Below are 22,173 nucleotides of genomic sequence, written 5' to 3'. Positions count from 1 at the left end.
GGAGCAGCCTTGTCTAATTAAGAACAAAATTTAAAACCATGATGGTTTGGCAAAGCTGATGTGGTTTCACCGCAACTTTAGTGATGCATAGCGAAGCGTTGCTCCCTCAAACTCCTTGAGGCTGGGGTCAGGGTTCACCGTGGCCGCCTGCAAGTCCTGGTGTGCAGAAACATTCGAGTCAGAATATAGGACAACAACCGAAACACATGTAACATGTGACTGTAAAGTGTCCTTGTCTCTGTTGTGGGAGGCCATTGAGGATTGGGGCTGCACCACTGACAGTGTAAACAGGTGATTTTGTTATTTTGGAGGATAGAAGACCATAATGTGCAAAGGATTCTGCTCCTGATGTCATTTTTACATTTAATGATTTTGATCCACTGACCCAGGTAGTCGATAAATCAACTTCAAGCTCAAAACTGACAATGCGGATTGCTGATGACGGTGCGTCGGGTAGTTCAACCCCAACACCTATTTTAAATAAGCCATAATGCAATGTGATGTAAACATCGTACATAATATGTAAAAGACCACAGCGTGCTTGTGGAAGAAGGGCTAAAAGGACAAACATTTGTCACAAACCATGAAACATTCGATACCAACATGCATCCAAAGTGCATAGCAGAGAGCTCTGGCAGGATGGAGGGATGTCATTGATGCACTTTTGTGTAGCAGGAAATGCTCAGACATCAAGCAAATGCAGTTTGTGTCATATGTGCAAACACATTCATTTATATGCAGCAGGAAGAAGGTTGAGTAAACAGACAAGAAAGACAAGTGAAGTGTGGTGCTGCAGTGGCGAGAGGTTTCTGCTCATCAAGCATATGACAAATACTGCGCTTGGCTGGTTTGACGTTAGAGCTGCAGCTCGCACATGCTGTCCAGGCAGTTAATGGGGAGCATCTAATGATAATTAATCCACACAATCACAGATTGATGTGGCGATAAGGCTCGATAAACGCATGATACTTGCCTTCCACACCTCACTATCAATCTTTCCGCCAAAATCGCCCCACATGTGTTTCTACAAATGGCGTTTAAAACACAAGTGCATATATAGTTGAGGGTAAAGGTTGGGAGGGGGAGTCAAGGAGAGAGAAACAGAACAAAGCTGTTAACTAACTTGCTCACTGCACACTGGTGTTTGTTACAATGAGGAGCAACTCCAGGAAAAAAAAGAATGTTCCTTGCTCCTATTGAACATCCATCGTTCCATGTAGAATTAGTAAAATATCAAAATACATGACAATCAGCAGGAATTTAGATAACTTGAGACGATCTAAAACAAGGGTGTCAAAGTCTTTTTTTGCCTCGGCCACATTGTAGTTACGGTATCCTCTCGAGGGCCGTTATGAATGTGGGGAAACCATTAGAATGTTTAATCCCCTCCACATATTACATATAGAGCACACAACAAATTGATGAATGTGAACTCATGAATAATGACTGCTATTGTGGTTTACATACGACAATTTGAAATTTTGATTCAGACTTTAGCAAGCCTCATGGAATTTCACAAGTTTGATTTGCTTTCGCGGGCCGATTAAAATGATGTGGAAGGGCAGATTTGGCCCCGAGGCCTTGACTTTGACACCTGTGAATTCTAAAAGAAGGGGCAAAAGAGAAACCTTTCCCACCTTGTCTTGGTTTTCTTGATGCTGAGGGGTGCACTCTTGATCTGATATCCCCTGTAGCGATGTAGATCGGGGCTAGACAGAAAAAAAGGCATACAAACTAGATGCATTATTTTGACTGTTTCAAAACAAAAAAAAAAAGGTAAGAGTGCTTTGGGATAAAAATAAATAAACAAACGGCTAGTTGCTAGCTAGCTAGATACACAAATAAATAACTTTAACATTGCAACTTCAAAGATTCAACGGCTGCCACACTGCCCGACCATAAAGTAAGAAAGCAGGAACTCTGTGTGATACGGCTAGGACACACACAAATGTTAGCATACGAAGTTCCAACTGAGACTTAATTTTTTTGGTCAAACTTTTTATCTGCTCCATCCTGCGCTAGTCAAGCACATCAGATACGGAGCAGAAATGTGGAATTATACTGATTGAAACAGCCGTAGCCATGGCTAGATCGTAAAAAAACCTTTGAATGGCTTTTCAAAATTAGGTTTCTATGCAAACGACGTAAAATGAAGCGGCTTAATGTAGTGCGGAAAGGTGCATTGAAATGCGAGGCAGAAAACATTGACACCTCCACCAGATGGATGTGCTCGGATGGATCGTGGCTATCTATCTGCCAACCTCAGTCAATCCCATCTAAGTCAATGTTTTATCTACCAGCTCTCTATCAATCTCTATTAATCTCCGTGACCATCCATCATTCGGCATGACTGACTGATTGATCGTCTGACTCTTGTATTCTACTACGCCACTGGATTATTGACAGTCTTCTCTGCCATGCTTTCATTGCTCGCCTACCTTGTGAGATTGTTTTCCTGTTGTCAGGTATATGAAATTATAGATCAGTTCATGAAGACTGATTTTCACTACATGTACGGACTGTATTTACCAAAGCAGAGAAAAAAGGCACATGCAGGTTTACTTACGAAATAGCAGCTGTTGACAAATCCGCATGTGGGCAGAATATGTTCGTGGAGAGGTTCCACTGAGCTGTCGGAGGTGGTGCTTCCAGAGCGGGTGGAGCCCCTGAAGAAAACCTCGGCCTGACATGACTACAGACACACATACAAAAAGAAATGATAAACACAAGCAAAAGCAAAGTGGTGAGAGGTCAGCGAATATCTTCTGAGAAGTCTTAAAGGACAACTGACACCATTTTTTGTTTCCTATCTGACGTCATAAAAACGTTTTGTAGCATCTAAAATACCCAAAACACGCAGGCTGAGATTTTTAGTCAAATGCAAAACAGCAATAAAAATGACTTAAAGTTTGCTGAAATGCAACAAAATGCAACAAGACGTCTTGCCTTGCTTGAGAATCAAAACAATGGCTTCAGATTCGGAGAAGATGCTTTCTTGTTGCTCATCCAGTTATGAATATGATTCAAATAGTTCTTCAGAGGAAAGCATAAATGTTTGCAATCCATTAAAGAAGTCCTCCCGTATCAATCCGAACTGTCAGGGACTCCAATGTAGCGTCCCGGAAAATGCACAAGATGGCGCCTAAGCGCCGTTAGAAATGGGCTGATTTGTCTACTGGGGATTTGTGTCAACTAGTATAGTAGTTTTGGTGCAACACACAACGATTCACCATTGCGTTATGTATGTGTTTTCCTTCTAATTTCGCCATCAACACGGATCAACACGAAGTTTTCAGACCAAACAAAGTACCTAAAATGCATCGTGTGTCGCTTTCTCGGTCAGTGACGATACCTACTGTGACGTCACGGTAGGTATCGTCACCAACACAAAAACAAGACTTCCTGAGTATTCAGCACGAGTCTTAAAACGTAAAATGTAGCTATATGCTGTGGAATCTTTGTAAAATACGCTCAGTAGAGGTCATTTGAAGTGATTTTACGTCGGTTGTCCTTTAAATGCAAACACTCACTTATCACATTATTAAGTAAAACTGCACAATCTAATACAACCATAACAAAGTGGTCAGTTTTTGATTGACACTGTCAGAAAGGTCATATTTTATAATGTATTTGTATTTGACTATAAGGTGCCCCCTAATGAATGGTGTCTTCTCAAACATTTTCCACATATAAAGCGCACTGGACTCTTCAGTGCACTTTCAATGAATGAAATGTTTAAAAATGTTTTCCTTATATAAGGCATAGCACATTATAAGGCACCACAGTAGAGGCTGGGGTTACTTTTCATATATTCCAGCGTGAACCGGGTACTACGTACTTCTTCTATGGGGTAAATGGATGGAACAGAATCATTTAAAATATGTTGGCCCCTCTAATCTGACCGACGATTTGTGGGAAATAGAGGATGAACTACTCCACAAGTACTTGAAGCCCTGAAAAAAATAAATACATTTTGAATTGTCTGTATAAATAGTTTGAAGTAGCCATAACTATACCACAAACTACCAACGCACTTAAAAACTCTTTAAAAATTTACAATAGGTGGCACCAGAAGTCACCGTCACAATCAGATGACAAGCACCAATCAGATGACAAGCACCAAATGACAAGTACTAAACGGGTCCTGTGTCATTTGTAAGCTTGAGCTTTTTTAATGGCCACTCATCAGCGGAAGACCATACACGAAGCAGAGACTCCATTATTTCTGCTAACCTCCCGAGTCAAATACACAAGCTCCTCCATAATGTATAAAAATAATCAAGCAAGAGATTATTACTTGATCTGTGGAAGATTGATGAAAATCAGGAACAATTTGCAATTCACTGCATAGTTGATGAATAGCGATCAGAAGCTAAAACTACGAGACAATCATTTTCCTCATGCCATTTAATATTCCTCAATGGCCTATCCATTTTCTGTCCTGATTACTTTGCAGTAAACTTCATTTGTCACGTTTCCTCACACCAGATGTTGATAATTATTTAAAGCACAAATAATTACATGAGGGGTTTGTTCAAAACGAGGTTAACTTGGTATGCGTGTTTGCATTCTCTGTTCTCTCACCTCTTGGTCAGGAGTGGGGGAGGGACTGAGTGAACCAAGCGATTGTTTCCGTGGTGTCGAGCATTTTTGGTCGCCAGGTACGTCGGGGTTCGTCTGTCCATTGGGTGTAAGGTGGGCGGCGGGTCTGTCCCATTGGGTAGCGCCCGTGGGAATGTGCCAGTAGTAGATACCCGCCATGTCTGTGATCTTTTTCCATCCAGGCGGCAGGTCCGGGTCCGTTTGGAATGACTGTTCATTCCATATATCTGCTGAAAAATAGGAAAGAAGTTACCGAACAGAAATTAGGGACAACATGTCCATAAGCGTAATGGTGGACAGATGAAATTGTGTGACGGAGAGAAAGACCACATCTTTTATTTTCAAAGTTATTGAAAGAGACTTTTCAAACATTTTGGTGGGGCGCATGTGACTAGATGAGGAGCTGTGGCCAACAGCAGCTACTGTATGAGTGCGCTTGAGCTATGCTGGCATTGAATGGCTAAAAAAAGGGCATTAGGGACTGTGATAAGTCGAACATGGGCAAGACAACGATTCGGTATACATCTTTTTTTTGGACTTTGCATTAAGTTGTTAGAAGTTATGTCAAACATTTGTGAGGGAAAAAATAACTGTTTGTATTGCCAGCAAGAACCATACAGAGACTTTTAATGGCAGAAAAACGAACATGAATGCTGTTTCCAAGACGTCATTTCTATGTGCTTCCAATAAAAGCAGAAAGCAGGCATAAGCTTGTTTTACAGAAGATTGCTGCCTGAAAATGTTTCTTTATGCGCTCATAAGCTCTCACTTATACAGCATTTTTTTTCCATCTGTGAAATCTGCCAAAATAAGCAAAAAGGAAATGACATCATTTTTGCAAACCTCAGCTTGAATGTGGCACATCTGTTATTTTTATTTTTTGTTTGGTTTCTTTGTGATGGCCAACAAAGTTTTCTTTATTTGTTGCAGATGTCAGAGCAGGCTGAGGATTTACGCTGCAATTTAAACATCTCATTAGCATAAACAGTACTACACGTCTACACAACATGGAGCAGCTGGGTCATATAATTTATTTGACAGCGACACATTTGGAGGAAATACAGCAGGTAGGTACCAAGATGATACAAACATACACACTGACATAGCGTGAAATGCAAACTCTAAATCACCCGTCTAGCACTCACATCTCGACTAAAAGGTCTCTTTGTTGGAAAGGAGAAAAGAACATTTATTCAATCATAGCTGTTTATAGCATGATTGTGCTACCAAACTTCGAGGCAATTCAGTGACACACACACACGCAAGCATACACACACACACGCACACACACGTACTATTTATTTTTATTCCAATAGTGCATGATCATATACACATACACACACTCATCCAAAACTTTGTTCGTTACCCAACAGAGAGAGAGAGAGAGAGAGAGCCAGAAAGAAAGAGAGAAACACAGAGAGAGAGAGAGACAGAGAGAGAGAGTAAGAGACAGAGAGAGACAGAGTGAGAGAGAGACAGACAGAGAGAGAGACAGACAGAGAGAGAGCGAGGGAGAGAGAGAAAATTTAATGTGCTGACCAAGCTGATGAAACGCAGCCTGAGGGACCGTGTCCAAGACAGCAGGTGATATGTCATCGTGATGGCCTTAACAGGCTTGGGCTCAAATGAAATGCAGGCACTTGCTCGCATACAAACTGTTATGTTGATTTAAGTTTGTGTTGTTTAGGCAAAGAAATCACTCGAAGGCTTGAACACGCACGACGCCATTTCCTGACACTCTAGATATTGAATTTGGGTGTGTTTAAAGACACATTCCATTTATCTGTCTAGGTCTCTTGTGTAAAATTGCGGCTCCAAAAAAAGGGTCATTTAAAAACTGTTCCCTGAAAGTTATAAGCATAGAATCGTCAAAAAGAGTAAATGATGGAAGGGGATATTCTATGACCATGCACTTTTTAACCAGACTTAGTACAAAAAAAGACATTCTTAATAAGGACAAAATATGTGCATACACTATGTTGTTGTTTTTTCCCCATTAAACCAATGTGTATGATGAATGAATATATTCCAATGCTCCAAATGAGAGATGATAGTGGAGTGCTCTGTTGTGAAAACATTCTTGCTGCAAACATTCATTGGAGGAGTTTCACTGTAATTTGAAATCCACAAACAACCCTGAAGAGTACTCAACAGCTCCCGATAAAATGAGGCATGACCAATGACCGACATCTCTGTCATATTCCAGTATTCACTTCTCACTGTCCTGCGATGAGTTCATCAAGGTCCTCTCCAAATCTACTCAAATGCTATACTGAGAGAATACTGAGCAAATACTAAGAGAGGCAGACGTGTGATTATCAACCATAAAATCACAGTTCTTGACTTGACACGGTTCTTGACGGTTCTTCTCTATCAAAAGAAGCTATATGTGCTGATTTGGATTGTGGAAAAGGAGCTTGAGTACAAATAGAAGCTTCTGGTATTCGCCGATGGAAAGCAAAAATAGGTCAGAGAATCAAAGTATAAGTGTCTGCAGAGAGGGTACTAGTGTGAGATGGGGTGACAAGTGGATGTGGATTCGGCATATAAGGACTCAGGAGTAGGGAAAGGCGGAAGGAGGGAGAGAATAAGAGAGGAAGAGAGAGTCAGAGGAAATAGAATGTCAGAGAGAGAAATCTCCAACAGCCTTGGCTCGAAGGCTGCATCGTCAACCCCAGGCAGCATCCCTCCATGTGGGTCGTCATGGGGTTTGAAGTCTGAGCATGACCGCACTGAGATTAATTAGGAGCACGCACCTGTGTTACTCAGACAAATATGAGCTCCATTCCAGTTAGCCACATTTGCTACAGTTAGCATGCAGCCAGTTCTGTGATGAGTTGAGTCTAAGGGGGAGGGCAGAGCTTGTATTGCAAAACTGAAAGAAAATAAATATATAAATGTACGCGCGCGCACACACACACACACACACACACACACACACACACACACACACACACACACACACACACACACACACACACACACACATTATGGTTGGCCACAACAAACTGCATTCATCCGATCAGGACATACGGAGAGAACACACACACACACACACACACACACACACACACACACACACATACACACACACACACACACACACACACACACACACACACACACACACACACACACACACACACACACACACACACACACACACACACACACACACACACACACACACACACACACACACACACACACACACACACGACAGGCATTCAGAAAACTGCCTTGGTCATAAAACTTGTGCTCCCATTCACTCAGTGACACACATGCACAGCTCAAACTAGCCCACAGTCGCAGAGAGAGCGAGAAACACACCTACCCTCATAATTGACAATGACAATGGCAAGCATGTAGTCTTTCCCCAGCATCATTTTGTGGTTTGCCAGCTGTACGGCATGAAAACCTAGAGCTGTTGTCAAACATACACATAACACGAGGCAGAGAGGAGAGAGGATGGCGAGGAGGGGGTGGGGGAGTGTAGTACAAAAGAGGGGGTGACGAGGACCGGGGAGTTGAGGGAGGGAGTACACGACGAAAGGGGGGAGAAGCCAACAAGAGAGATGGCAAAAGATGGAGCTGACAGTATGTTTCAATTTGCATCTGTCTTACTCATCCTCATGAAATATTGATTGCAAAAGTCTGCACCTCACACGCTTGCCGTCGGAACACTGAGGTCAACTTTCATGCGAATCAAGAGCGGAGGATTACAATTTGTCTGTTTCAGTCATCGCGGTTTACGAAGGTAGTAAAACCGAACGTTCAATTCCCTTGGCAATGTTGTTGAATGTTTTCAAACCCCCTGATGAAACCAAGCTTGACTGCGTGTGTGTGTGTGTGTGCGTGCAAGTGTGTGCATGTTTATGCTTGCGTAGTTGTGTGTTTTGGCTCCCTAGTGTAAAAGCGCTGTCATACAGCCCCTTCAAACCGCAACATCCCGGGAGGAATCTGACACGCACCTGGGAAAGCAACACCGCTTTTTCAGCCTCACAGATCGCCAGATGGGATGTACGTACAACTGCGAGTTTAATGTCGATAAATCCAAGAAATACAGTGAGACCTCAACTTACGAACTTAATTGGTTCCCAGACAGAGTGTGTAAGGCGAAAAGTGTGTATCTCAAAAAAAAAAAATCCCATAGGAAACCATTAAAATGGGAATAATCCGTTCCCGGGTTTCCATAAATTTGACATTTGTAAGACGAAAAGTTTGTAAGATAAGGTGTTTGTAAGTTGAGGTCTCACTGTATATTCTTTCGAAAACAATCAGGAATTTTGAATGGTGAATTTTGAAGGGTAGAATACATTTTCTCCATTGCTCTCAATTCCATCAACTAACTTGACACATATTACCTCATATTTACCATCCATCCATCCATCCATTATAAGACATCATTGAGGAATCAATGAAAAGGTTCCTTCAGCCGTCATCTCTACTTATTTGAAGGTGTCAGATGTTTCGCTTCTCATCTGAAGAGCTTTGTCAGCGAACTAAAGTTGTGCTGGTAACTCTGGCCCTATATATATATCCCTAATGGACAGAGGTGCTGGTGCCAGACTGCTCTGATAGGTCTAAAGTTGGGGGAGCAGTAGACTATTCCCTGAAGCTAATCTGATTACTTCTTTTGTACTGTCTGATTACCTCTAACGTTGTAAGCCTGGCTCTGATTACCCCATTAGCTCTGGTATCACCTCATTAGCATGACTAAGCCTACGTGGTAACGATCTAAGAAGTCTGTTGGAAGGACGGTATAAATTAAACCTTAAACCACCATGGCGATTGAGTGAAGGGCTTTGTTGAGTTAAAAAAATGCTTCTTTTATTTCCCTTTCAAACCATCTATTTTCTTTAGCTAACATTTTAACCCCACTGTCATCAAAATCTCTCAGGAATATGCTATAAAATGTGTGGGAATTTAGAAAAAAGGCAACGAGAGATTAATCTTGTTCCAAATTTAACTACTGCCTGGTCTGCATGCAGACATGCACGAGGAGCAGGGCGCAGATTGAAACAGTACATAGTCTAAATGGATAACCACCCATGAGGCGATGTAAAAATGTTCTTGTCCCAGAGGGATCGTGGGGGATTTCCTGCAGACTGGAGTTTTTATTATTCTGTTTCAGCAATGTCCAAAATTGGGCATATGTGCACACATATAGTCCACATAAATGGATGAACGACACAGGGATCGTTAAACCAACGCAAACCTCCAAAGACAGAAGATTACAATAAAAGATGTATTTACCTGTCACCTCAGGGGAGTTGCTCTCCTGAGACAAAGTGGTCCAACTCAACTCTTCATCGCTGGGGTTCAAATTCTGGATACGATTCAGAGCGCAGTCCGTCTTTGCGCCGGTCCTTCTGTCTTTTTTAGTCTCTGGAGACGACGAGGAAGAGGAGGAGCAGGAAGCCACCGAGAGTAGGGGTGCATCCTCTGGACTGGCCTGTCTGGGTGGGAAGGGTGGAGGGGGCACGGGAGAGTCCTTAGAGTGGAGGTCTGAGATGATCTCCAATGTGGGCGAAGTATTCAAGGGAGACTCGCTCTTGCTCAAAATTGCCGTTTTCTTCTCATCATCTTGATGCTCCGCCGCTACCTCTTCATCCTCAGCTTTCATCTGTGACTCTAGTTCCTTCTCCATAAGGGTGTTGATGTTGTCACTTTGCTCCGACTGAATGTTGAAGTCACAAACAATCTCTTCCGAGTTCCCGTTGAGTTTGAGATCGACTGCCGTGTTGACCTTGCAGCTGCTCTCTGATTCTGACTTTTGTTCGCACTCTGGGTCAGAGTGCAGCTCTGGAAAATCCTCCACGTGACCTTCAGGCTCCTCGGATGTCTTGACACTCAAATCCTCCGTCAGGAACTCTGAATTGCCATCAAGGTCGGTTACATTGAGGTCTGTAGTATTTTTATTGTGATCCTGTCCGGCTTTACGGAGTTGGTTGACTCCGTTCTTGGCCACTTTGGGATTATTTGGGGTTACAAGTTGCGAAGGTGATGACGAAGGTGATGATGAAGGTGGCACCGCCTCGCCAAGGCCCATGGCAGTCTGGATATTTGTGAGCGCATATTTTTTGCGACACTTGGGTGGTGTGGATGAGCCTTGTGTGATGACATCACTGCTGAGGAGCTGGTTGTGGGAGGAGCGCAGGCTGAGTGAAGTTGGAGGTTTGACTGAGGGGCAATTGCGATTGGTCACGTCTACTGACATCATCATGGCAGTCAGATCGAACCACTGAAAGAGAAACGACGCCAAAAGTGAATGGACTCAAAGAAACCGCTGTCATGGCTGAAACATTTGCTTGAAATTATACTTTTCCATAGAATGTGGATGCAGATTTACCTTCATTTTATCCATTCGGATCCAATTAGTACTATGACGCAAAGGCATCAGAAGATAATGGGGGTATCCGAATTAAATTGCAATTGAAGTCTCATTAGGTGCTACTCAAACTGAATTTTGGTTTGTCAATGAATCTTGAGATAAATTAAGTAACTTTTCAAATCAAGATTTCTGTTCTTTTTAATGGTCATTTGTATTTGGGGTATTTTCCTTTCCATCATTTCAGGGGTAAAGTTCAGGAAGGATTGGTGGGAAATTTCTTCAACTCTTGACTTCTCCCGGATGCTGAATACAAACCTCAACTCCTGTATGTTATGCAAAGCAAATAAATATCAAATAGAGTGCAAATTGTCTTTCCTAATCCCCTGGGATTATAAAAAAGTCTAAAAACAACTGGGAGGGGAAAAAAGTTCAGTACCAGTGTCCGTGTGAAAGACCCTTTCAATTTCATCCAAACCACATCTCAGTATACAAAGTCTTCTTATAACTGGGAGATTATCTATTCATTAAAACAATCCATGTTGATCTTTGTTTGTTGATCAAAAACTCCAGGCAAGAAATTGCACACTAATAAATAAAACGAATGGAAACATAATCTCGTTGGCAGAAGTAATAAATCCCCCTGATACTGTGGGGAATAGTGTCGAAATGTCTTGCACTCTGTGTTACTGATCAAGTTTAAGGGGTCGCCAAGTTCGTAAACCTGCTGGGACGAGTAATGTGCACCAGTAGTTGTTTTAAAACCCATAAATTGTTGAGACTGCGACAAAATAAGCAGTATGGGGAGTAATGCACGACAAAAGTGTATTTTTTCTCTAGGAACTCCAAAGTAAAGCAGACATCAGGCAAGATTTTCCAGATAAAGGACTGTAACATTGAAACACGAGGGGTGTCAGAAATTTTCCAAGACTCGAATCGCACAGGCTATATTTTAAACATAAACTATAGACTAAAGATTTTCCCCTTGTAAAGAATCCCCCTGGTGTTTAAGTCATTCCAGACTATGTGCAAAAATGTGTCCACTCCAGTGCCGGAATTTTTGTCATTTTCACTCAAATTTCAAGACCCACAGAATATTGAGTTTTAGGACTACATAAACATTCAATGCAGTGTAAGAAACCTTAGACTCTCGTCTTTCTTTGTATTTCATGTATAATTGTATTTTATTTATTCTTGTATCGATGCTTGTCTGTGACTGTAAAGTGTCCTTGAGAGCTTTGAAAGGCGCTTGAAATAAAATGTATTATTATTTCATCAGTAAAAAAGAGTTAATTCCCAAGTCATATGGGTCTGGAGTTATCCGAGTTTGAAATGGGGGTGGCTGTACAAAAGGCAAATGCTGCCCCCTTGTGGGAGGGAAAAACATTGCCAGAGGTCTGACCAGCGCTTTATCGGCACTGCCACCCCGGCAAGAAAAAACAAAACCCGAACACATTCGGGAATGGCGCTCCACGTCATGCTTTTCAATTCCCGAATAAATTCGGGAATGGAATTGAATGAGTCAATACACTTTCCAGGCTTACTCTGCAACACCTTGAAGCACTTCTGGAAGGATTCTTATGGGATCCTTCACAGTTCCATCAACACACCCAAGTTGATGTCATCCTGATGACTTCCTTGAGGTTAGGAAAGATCTATATCTACATCTAACATAGAGCCATGTCCGACAAGTATGGACATGGCAAGTCTTCTCGGCCAGGAACTGATCGATGCTTGGTGCGTTATAAAAAAGGCTTGTTATCATAATGAAGCAGCCACGAGTGGTCCTGCCGAAATCATATCTCTTGTGACTTCAGTCTTGGAACCTTTCTGACACACTCCGATGACATTCAGATGCAATAATGCATCTATCCATTTGCATCTATGTGTCGGGAATAATTATAGCAGCTGAGAAGTCAATGTTTCATTTGATGTGGCGTTTCGCACTGAATTGCAACGTTTGAGATTTATTTGCTCAAGATTAAATGGAAAATAGCGCTGAACCCTAAAGTTTAAATGTCCATCGGGATATAGACTCCTTTTGTATAAGTAACTGTGGATGTAACCCTGCACTTGAGACCCGAGTGATTATCTGTATACTCAAACAGTGAGCAGTGGGAGTGCAATCCCGGAGGTCCTCATTTTATTTAAATCCCTAACACAAACACAGCATGCATGAAACCATGTGTGCCGGTGTACGTCCATCTTTTGTACCTGACAGGAGGTCAGTCATAGAGCATGCGCTGGTCACGGTTTAGGGTTCAGCACACTCAGCTGCACATACGAACACCACCGAGGGGGGAAAAGAAAAAAAAAACAAAAACAAAGTGGAATGATCAGAAGAATGTGAAAAATGTCAAGTCTCGGGGACCCCTCAGGGACCAAATTCATCAGTGCAAAACCTCAGCGACAGAAGGTTCTGACGGAGTAGGCACAGCTGCTCTTAATACCACATTTTAAAATGTAGAGGATAAAGTACCAATCAATCCAAGGTGACCTCTTTACATCACTATTCAGCATATTACGTACATTAAAAATTCTGATGCATGACCGTAGGCCACGTTTCTACCTACCAATTATAATAAAGCAAAACCGTGCATTGTATTGCAGGATAAACATATAGGGTGGTACTGTATTTACCAAAAAGTAAGGAATCGTTTTATTTGTTTCCTCTAGTCTAGGCCATAGATTGTCCTTAAAGACTGGGGACATTCCTAACTTTGTGTGGTGTGTTGGTCATTTGAGCCACTTTGGTCAATACAATTTGATAGCCGTAAATGTGCATTTGTGGACATGTTGTGTAACATTCGTTCATTTGTCATTGCTAGTTACCATTTGCCCTATGTTGATTAGGGAAGGAGGTAGCACATGACTTAGGGAGCAAAAGATTGGTTGTAATACTGCTCTGAATCCCAACACATGCAGACATGTGGACCGCACACTTACATACCAATACATGGTTGGTTTCCAAAACCCCCCAAATGTTATATATCCCAGCATGGACTACTTCTTCTACCGGGGGAAATGGAGTCGTGACTGCTGACAGTAGTTGTGAGACCTTTTGTGGCTCAATATTACTTCACATATAAGGCTCACCGGCGCAAAAGGCGCAGCGTCATCTTTTGAAGAAAATTAAAGCTTCTGTGTGCGCCTTAATAATAATCTCAACACATCTTGTTTACATCTAATCAGCATGAGTCATAAAATAAATACCATATTTTCCAGTGTATAAGGCAAACCCAAAAGCCTTGATTTTCTTTTAAAGATGACCCTGTATAGTAATATTGAGCCACAATGGATCCCGCAACTACTGTCAGCAGCTACGACTCAATTTCCCTCTGTAGAAGTTGTAATGTGTGCCCCCAGCCTTTACTGTAGCACCTTAAAATGTGGTGTGTCTTATATTTGGAAAAAGATTATCTATTTTTATATATTTGGAAAACCTGTCCTTCATTCAATGTGTGCCTTATAGTCTGGTGCGCCTTATGTATGGAAAAAGTTTGAAAATACACTATTCATTGGGGGTGTGCCTTATACTATGGTGCACCTTATACACCGGACAATACAGCATAGACTCTTTTTTGTTCCTATGTCTCCTTTATTTGCTTATTCATTGAGGCTGTTGGACAGAGGAAGTAGCCCAATGTCCCCCAATTGTCTGTTGACATATATTTAAGATGTAATTATTTTCAGTGATGGTTCCCAAGTAAATGGTTGATAAACCGTACATAAAAAACATTCCAACATTTGCTGTACTTACCAGTGCCCGAGCATTATGCAAAATATAGATGGAGCACATCCATGCCGGTAGTCAGCGTTTCTCTCTTCATCCAATCACGACGACCTAAGCAAGGCAGTGGAGTCCTGAGGGAGGGACAAACATAAAAATGGGATTTATGAGCCAGCGAGAAAGAGGGAGGAAGAAGGAGACCAAAAACGAAGAGTCAGAGAGGACTGCAAGACACCGGAGGGTGGAATAAAGACACATTAATTATTCACAGCCGTGATTATTATGCGTGTGTTTGTGTGCGGTCGTGTGAGGGAAAAACAAGACTCGTTTATGTTTAAAGCTCAGTGTGTCTTTCTTTGCCGCCGACCCTTCACTAATTGGAACTATCATAAAGTTGATGTCATGAGAGGATTGTGAACTCAGACCCTTTCACGACCACCGCAAGGATTCCTAACCATCAACACAGCACAGTGCACTTAAGTGTAGTCTGCACTATTAGTACAGACTACACTTAAGCACATTTCTAGCAACACCAGTGTACTGTTTGAGTGGGCTGTAAAACTCTCCACATGAGAAGCTTGTGTTGATATAAAAAGTAACAGAAAAAAAACACGTTTGACCCCATCTAAAAGTAATGTGGTATTACAGGAAATAGAAATTTTTACTAATGTGTACTTTTATAATTTTTAGTTACTGCTTACATGTTTTTCCAACTTATTTACTGTATAAAATGAACTCCAAGAGGCCCGGTAGTCGAGTGGTTAGCATGACGACTTTACAGTTTGTCCCAGAGTGTGATAGTGAATGGTTGTTTGTCTTTGTGTGCTCTGTGAATGGCTGGCAAGCAATACAGGGTGTCCCCAAGCCTAGTGCCCAAACACGGCTTGGATAGGCTCCAGCACTCCCTGCAACCCTCGTGAAGATTAAGCGGTCGGAAATGGAAATGTATTCCAAATGAAAAAAAATAAAATAAATGCAGGGTCTCAGCATGCACGCTAACAGAGCCAAAACACCTTTTGTTCTTCGATGCATTCACTTGGTAAAAATCTTTGTTGCATAATAACAGAGTTTAGTTCATTCTTAAAATATCATCATCAACCAACCTAAGGAAACAGACTCTTGAGTTGGAAATCCAGAGAGTGCACAGCTGTAGCAAAAGCCATTGAGTGTTAGTGTGCAAGGGAAACATCATTGAAATATTATCTTTGAAACCAAAAGTGCTTTCTGGGACTAAAATTACAAGGCGCGTGTGGTCATTTGGATCCTGCTACAGCAGGTCTGCATACCATAAGCATATGAGAACATACAAGTACAGTATGTTTTATAGGGGAAGTCTGAACTACAATCAGTATTAAACATTTCTATGCATTTATTACTCCTAACCCAAGGTTAAGGCTCTGATGGGAGACTCCAGCCCTTTATATAAATAAACATGAACAGCAGCAGTGATGAGCTTCCTGTTGCGAGAACCTAAAAGTAGAGGAATCAAAACAGCGCACACTTGGAAGACTTTTATCAACAAGATTAATCTGCCAGAACACCAAAGCTCAACGAATATTTTAGTTTCAATAGAAAAACAAATAATGCACTGATCAAACGCGGATCACTGTTAAGGTTTTGCAGTCCGAAGCTAATGTTTGATTGAAAATGATCGTGCGAGCCAATAAAGCCCCAGTGCATTCCTGTAAGTTCCACATAGCAAGGCGAGCAACACACATAGCAGATTTTTTTCACTGCAGCTCAGTGCCGCCCACATTTGGACCAAGCATGCAGAGTGACTTTGGTTTGATCAATTAACAACCTTCTGAACAGTAAACATGACAAAATAAGCTACCACGCATCGTTATATACTGTCTGGTTCATGAGGACAATGAGGTGCTTCAAATGTCTTCAAAGAGCGATGAAATGCTTTACTAAATCCTGCGTGACGTATTTCATGCTAATAACAATGGACTGATTCAGGAGGTATGCCAATATCTTCAGCAGACCATTTTATAGTTTCAAAAGTGGCAGTCCTATGTACCGTGCAGATATTTAAACTGTTATCTTTATGTGACTATTTGGGAGTTTTTGCTGCTTTATCTCAAAGAAACTCAAGTTCAACCAACACTCAAGTTCAACCAATGAGAGCAAACACTTTAAATTTAAGGCTGAACGTTTGCACTTTGTGGTGAAAGTCCAAATCCAGAGTGCTGGGAGGTGAAGTGAAACCAACTAAACACTAACAGATTCTGTTTTAAATTAGACTAACAGATTCCTCTATATTTTCCACATCATGTCTGCAGCTTTTAAAAACAGGCCCAAATTAAAAATCCTAAAAGAAGTTTCCACAACTGTGCGTGGCGCATCAGCAAATCAACATTTATGCTCTAAAACTGTAACTTTGATTTTGCTTTTTAGTAGGCCGTGCTGTGGATAAAGAGGGTCTTGATGTAATTACAGGGCCCCACTGTGGGCCTACAACCGCTGGCACTCAAACACAAACAAGTGTAGCAAATATAAGGGTGACGCGTAAACACACGCATGCACGCACACATGCAAAAAGACATCCAAATCGTGAAATGTGCAGGCAATGGTTCATGCAACCACATGGGGGAGGGATGGTAATCAGATCCAGATTGTGTCATAGCAAAGACTGACTCTTGACCCATTGGGCTGGCCTGCAAGTGTCTGCTGTTGTTTGTGCGTGTGCAAATGTCGCAAGTAAATTGCGGGTGGGGGTTCAGTTTACGCATGAATGAAGGCAACAGCTGCAACACGAGCAAGCCACCTCCCCATTTTCATGTGTGCAGAGCGTAAGCACCAATATTTAGCAGAAAGTGAAAGCAGTTTTTAGATCCAAAGAGCTTGTGGATTGCCATCCTTCCTTCCTCTCTTTCATTCCATCCTTCCTTCCACCCTCCCTCCCCTCTTCCTTTCCTTCATTCCTTTCTTCCCGCCCGTCCTTCTCAAGGTTTCTTGTTATTCCAGTTCTCGCGCTCCCAACAGATAAACTCAAACTTTTTGCCCACAACAAAATTGCGAACGAAGGTCTGTAAACTCCCATAAAACCACCCATTTCTCTCAACAGCTCTAATTTACTGTCTCACTGCTGCCCCCAATACCACCCCCCCCCCCACACACACACACACACACTTTGACAAAACCCATCTGCCACCAAAGAGATGGACAAGAAAGCAAATCTGGGTAGGAAGCAGGACAGAATCTAAATGTCCAACCTGACACATTTCTGCGTGCAGGCAAAGCACGCAGCGTCCCCAAAAATGCAGCGGGTTGTTTTTTAGTTTGGATGTTAACGAGTAAAGGCAGTTACACAACAGCAGGCAATCTTCCCAGTTCACTCTTGGCTTTGTATTTATTGGCTGAAGCGAAGGCCGGGTCCTCTCCATTTAGATGGATGCCACATCCTCTCCAAAATGGAGGAAGGATGCCAAGATGAACACAACCTTGTAGCGATTATTTCCTTATGTGATATATGAATCAAGCAGATTCCAGAAGAGGTGAAAAGAGAAGAATGTACACTTTGGTGAAGACACGCTCCGCACATTTGTGATGACAGCCTTGTTTGCTTGTATTACTGCCAACTCTACATAATCATACAGTATTTGACAGTGACTCACACCTGTAGATTCCTTACAGACTTTAATTTACACTATGATTCGGACTCAACCCGAAACAAGTAATTTTTTGTGACTGCAGCTCCGCCATATACATGAACACACACACACACATTCAGATTGTAGCTTTGACTTCACATTGTGCTGCACCGAGTGTGAAAGAAACACCAAAATAATTTGTATAATCAACCTTCAAATGAACACTCCAGAACTTTGTTTGCCTGAATGTACCATTGTGTGTATGCGTGTGTGCATGTGCGCACTATATACAATACATTATGCTTCCACTGGTGCGGTTTCTCAGTGGGCGGGAAGGCTGTTGAAAAAATGACCACAAAGAAAAAGAAAAGCAGGAATTTTCAGGGCGTGCCAAAGAATCTTAGGCATGCCTTTTTGGTAGGTCATGACCCTGGGGCATGAAAATAATTGTGTAACATACATACAGGCCAGGAAATTAGTCGTGAACTTGACCAGTTGTGAACATTGAAATGAGCCTGCAGTGCAAGACCATATCAATGCATGGGGCTTGTCAAAGTGCCACCGATATGCAACTGTTACATTGCAAATTAGAATCAGAACATTTTTTCTCTACAAAGGCGAATGCTTTGGTCCATTGAACCTGAAGTGTACGATACTCGTCAGGTTTATTTAAAAGGGGCGTTTACCTGTTTCAGCATGAACGGCCAGTATCATCCTATCAAAATTGTGCTTTTCGCCAACCTAGGTCAGTATCATCCAATCAAACTTGCGCTTTCCGCCAACTGCAGCCCAAACAGGGAATGAACAGTGAAAAAGCGAGAATATGTTTTTAGTTTTATCGGCGAGCCAGATGCAATCATCAAAAGAGCCAAATATGGCTCGCGATCCATAGGTTCCCCACCCGTGGATTAGGGTGTACTCTAACACCACGATTGGTTCTCATACACCAACCCTGTCCCGCAAAAGCTTTCACATGCTTCCTTCACACTTTATTAAAAAAAAAACCTCTTTCCAAGGGGTGGGGGAGTCAAGGAAGCTGGGGCAAAAATTATGCCACAAACACATTGACGTCAAGCTAAAAAAAATCTGTAACAAAGAACTCCAACTAGAGCATGTTTAAATTTGAACATTTTATGAAACCCAACATTCAAAACAGATGGGAAATAAAAAGCCAGAAGAATCTGAATATCTTCAAGTCACACATTCATATACGTACATTCTTAGACGTATGTTTCCAAATTAGAGATGAATATTGTTTTTATATCTACTTTGTGGAAAAGCAGAACTTTGGTTCTGGAAAAGAAATTGAACTGTAATAGTCTATTCACCCCAAACACAAATGAATAAAAGTACAGGCAAGAGAGGAAGCAGTGCACATGAATAGTAATCTTCTATATATAGTTGAAATGTGACAGGATGTCCGAGGAGAGAAGGAAGTCTGGATCTGAACAACACACAGCTGAAACTGCATGTGGTCATTTATTTATGCATCCCCAATGTTGCCTTGCTTCAACATTTCACCAGAAAGTGTGAAATGTCACAATGCTTTATCGTTACCACAAAGCTGCTTCGTATGATCAGCTCTACCATGGACGCGACCAGGGTACAAAAAGGCAAAAGAGGCCCTGATCAGAGAGCCGATCAAAATGGAAACCTCAGTACAAACGAGACTTGGGGAGGGAAGAAAGTGGATCGGAGCGCTAGGGTGACTCATCAGAAAAGGAATGTCCTGTCGTTGCCAGAGGAGCCACAGACGCCATTGCAACCCCCCACCCCCAATCCCAATCTTTTCAGTCATACAGTCCCACAGCTCTTTTTTTTTTTCATTTTTCCACCAGTCTTCTTTTTCTCCTATCACTGCTAGCAAAGCATTCGTTAAGGCTCTTTTTCCCACCTATGATGCCCTGTCAGTGGGAAGTAAAAATTACATTTCTGTTCGTCCTTCATTAAACCGGTTTGGTGGGGTGAGGTTCAATTTGGATCGTTCATTCAATAGCCTTCTTAGGCAACATAGGTAATACCGGTCGAAGTGGGGCAATCAGGCCAGTCGTTACTCAGAACGACAAGAACTATCAGTGGAACAGCTGCAGTGGGTAGTCCTCTGCTCCCCCCAACCTGAGAGCAGGGACCTATCATAGCAGAATCCTGCACCGCCATGTCTGGACAGTAGGGATAGATATATATAGAGAGGGCCTAAACTACCAGTAAGACTTTAGTTTGCTGACGAAGTTTCTTGGATAAGAAGCGAAACGTCCAACACCGTCAAAGAAGTACAAATGACGACTGAAGAAACGTTTTCATCGATTCTGTTTGTTTGTCGAAAGATTCACAAAAATGGCTTCAACACGAATCCCTGTGAAAAATGAGGGTTCATGAATAAACAAGAGAATATCAGACCAACTTCTGCCTTGATCGTGACCTTGTTCGATGGTCGCAGACACCCACTCTGTGCCTTTTTAGTTATTTATGGGGGGAAATTGTCTAGCAAGCATGCAACTTTATCTGAATGTGCACCAAAATGATGAAGACTGTGATGAATGATGAAGCTTGAAAAAGTTTCACAGAAATGAGGTGAATACATTTTGAGTTATCAGTACACCTAACAAAAGTATTGATGACATCGTCTCCTTGGCAGTTAGTCTACATCTTTGCGCCACCACAGGATATGACAACTCAAGACATGAATGTGGTGAGAAAACCAAATGACCACGATGATGGTTTGTTCAGCCAACCAGGATGTGTTTTTGGCCTTGTGAGCGACAATTAATAATTAGAAACAATGTATCCCATAATAAATAATAAAAATACAATATAATGCATTGTTAGACTGTCTACATCAGAGATCTATTCTTCATGGTAAACTGTCAGGCTATTATAAAAATATGTTCTACTGTCAAAGTTAAAAATTAAACCAAAGTTTCAACAGTTGAAATGATGTTTCCTCTAAAATTCAATGTTTGAGGATGAACATAAAATTTTGAACGTAGGTCGTCTGAAAGTCGGGTATTTTTCAGGTTTTTGTGTGTGTGTGTTGTTTTTAAACACATTTATGTGTCAACTCAATCAAAACAAAGGTTAATGTTTTGAAGTTTTGGAGAACAGAATGAGGCCTCACGAGTAATATTTATATCCCTGAGGGGGCATTCAAATTTGATCATAACATTGATGTAGTCACTACATAGTAAACACATCTACAGTATTGCTAACCAACAAGTGGAAAGACAAGACACATCAGAGTTTCTTCTTCAAAACCTGAATAAAATGTAGCGACGGATGAAACTTTGCCAAAATGGTGACTTTGCAGGGTTGAGGCTACTGTATGGCAATGAGTGTTCTAAATGATCAAATCGACTTGGGAATTTTGCTACTTTGCAAGCCTTTTGATCCCACGAGTCAATACAATCTAAAAAAAATGAAGACAGCAACAAAAGATGCCAGGAGGTCCAAAATAGCTTGCACTAATCTATATAGTAAATAGCCTCCTGCATGCTTTCTAATTAGCAAGATACTGAAAATCATTTGGCAAGGTCTAGTTCCAAAGTCCTACTGATTATGTATGCATTAGTGGTGCCCATTAATAGCTGAACATTTGCCAGTCAGCATAAATGTTCTTGGAGATCACAGCCAGGAGGCAGGAGGAAGTGCTCCTTGTCGAAAAAACCTACCGATGCGCAGCAGAGTGCCAATTTACAGACAAACTTGAGGCCTTTACACATTCTTCCATTACTTTACAGCTTTCATGTGGTCGGCTGATTAGAGAACAAGCTCACAAAGAAAAACGTGGAAGAAACAATTATGGGGAGCAATGGAGACGATAAAATACATTTCCACACACCATCAGTTGAGAATTATAACCATCCAATATAACAATTAGCAAAATAACAGCAAAACAATAAATTAATTCGTGTGCTAAG

At 41.6% G+C, this 22,173-nt stretch overlaps 1 protein-coding gene across 1 annotated transcript in view; it reads right to left on the bottom strand.

The window, feature by feature from the left end:
* apbb2b (amyloid beta precursor protein binding family B member 2b) overlaps positions 1–22,173 on the bottom strand; it is a 35,433-nt gene that overhangs the window by 9,067 nt on the left and 4,193 nt on the right. The window contains exons 2-8 of the mRNA XM_089005307.1: positions 14,694–14,797; positions 9,859–10,846; positions 4,585–4,832; positions 2,567–2,692; positions 1,638–1,709; positions 974–1,024; positions 71–156 (exon numbers count right to left, since the gene is read on the bottom strand). Coding sequence (XP_088861433.1) covers positions 71–156; positions 974–1,024; positions 1,638–1,709; positions 2,567–2,692; positions 4,585–4,832; positions 9,859–10,846; positions 14,694–14,732 — 1,610 coding nt within the window. The 5' untranslated portion in view covers positions 14,733–14,797. The remainder of the gene's footprint in view (positions 1–70; positions 157–973; positions 1,025–1,637; positions 1,710–2,566; positions 2,693–4,584; positions 4,833–9,858; positions 10,847–14,693; positions 14,798–22,173) is intronic.

This window comes from Hippocampus bargibanti, linkage group LG10 (genome assembly GCF_051943395.1).
Source record: "Hippocampus bargibanti isolate YZ-2025 linkage group LG10, ASM5194339v1, whole genome shotgun sequence".
Taxonomy (NCBI): Eukaryota; Metazoa; Chordata; class Actinopteri; order Syngnathiformes; family Syngnathidae; genus Hippocampus; species Hippocampus bargibanti.
The sequence above is the reverse complement of the archived record's forward strand: the minus strand, read 5'-3'. Positions and strand labels throughout refer to the sequence as shown.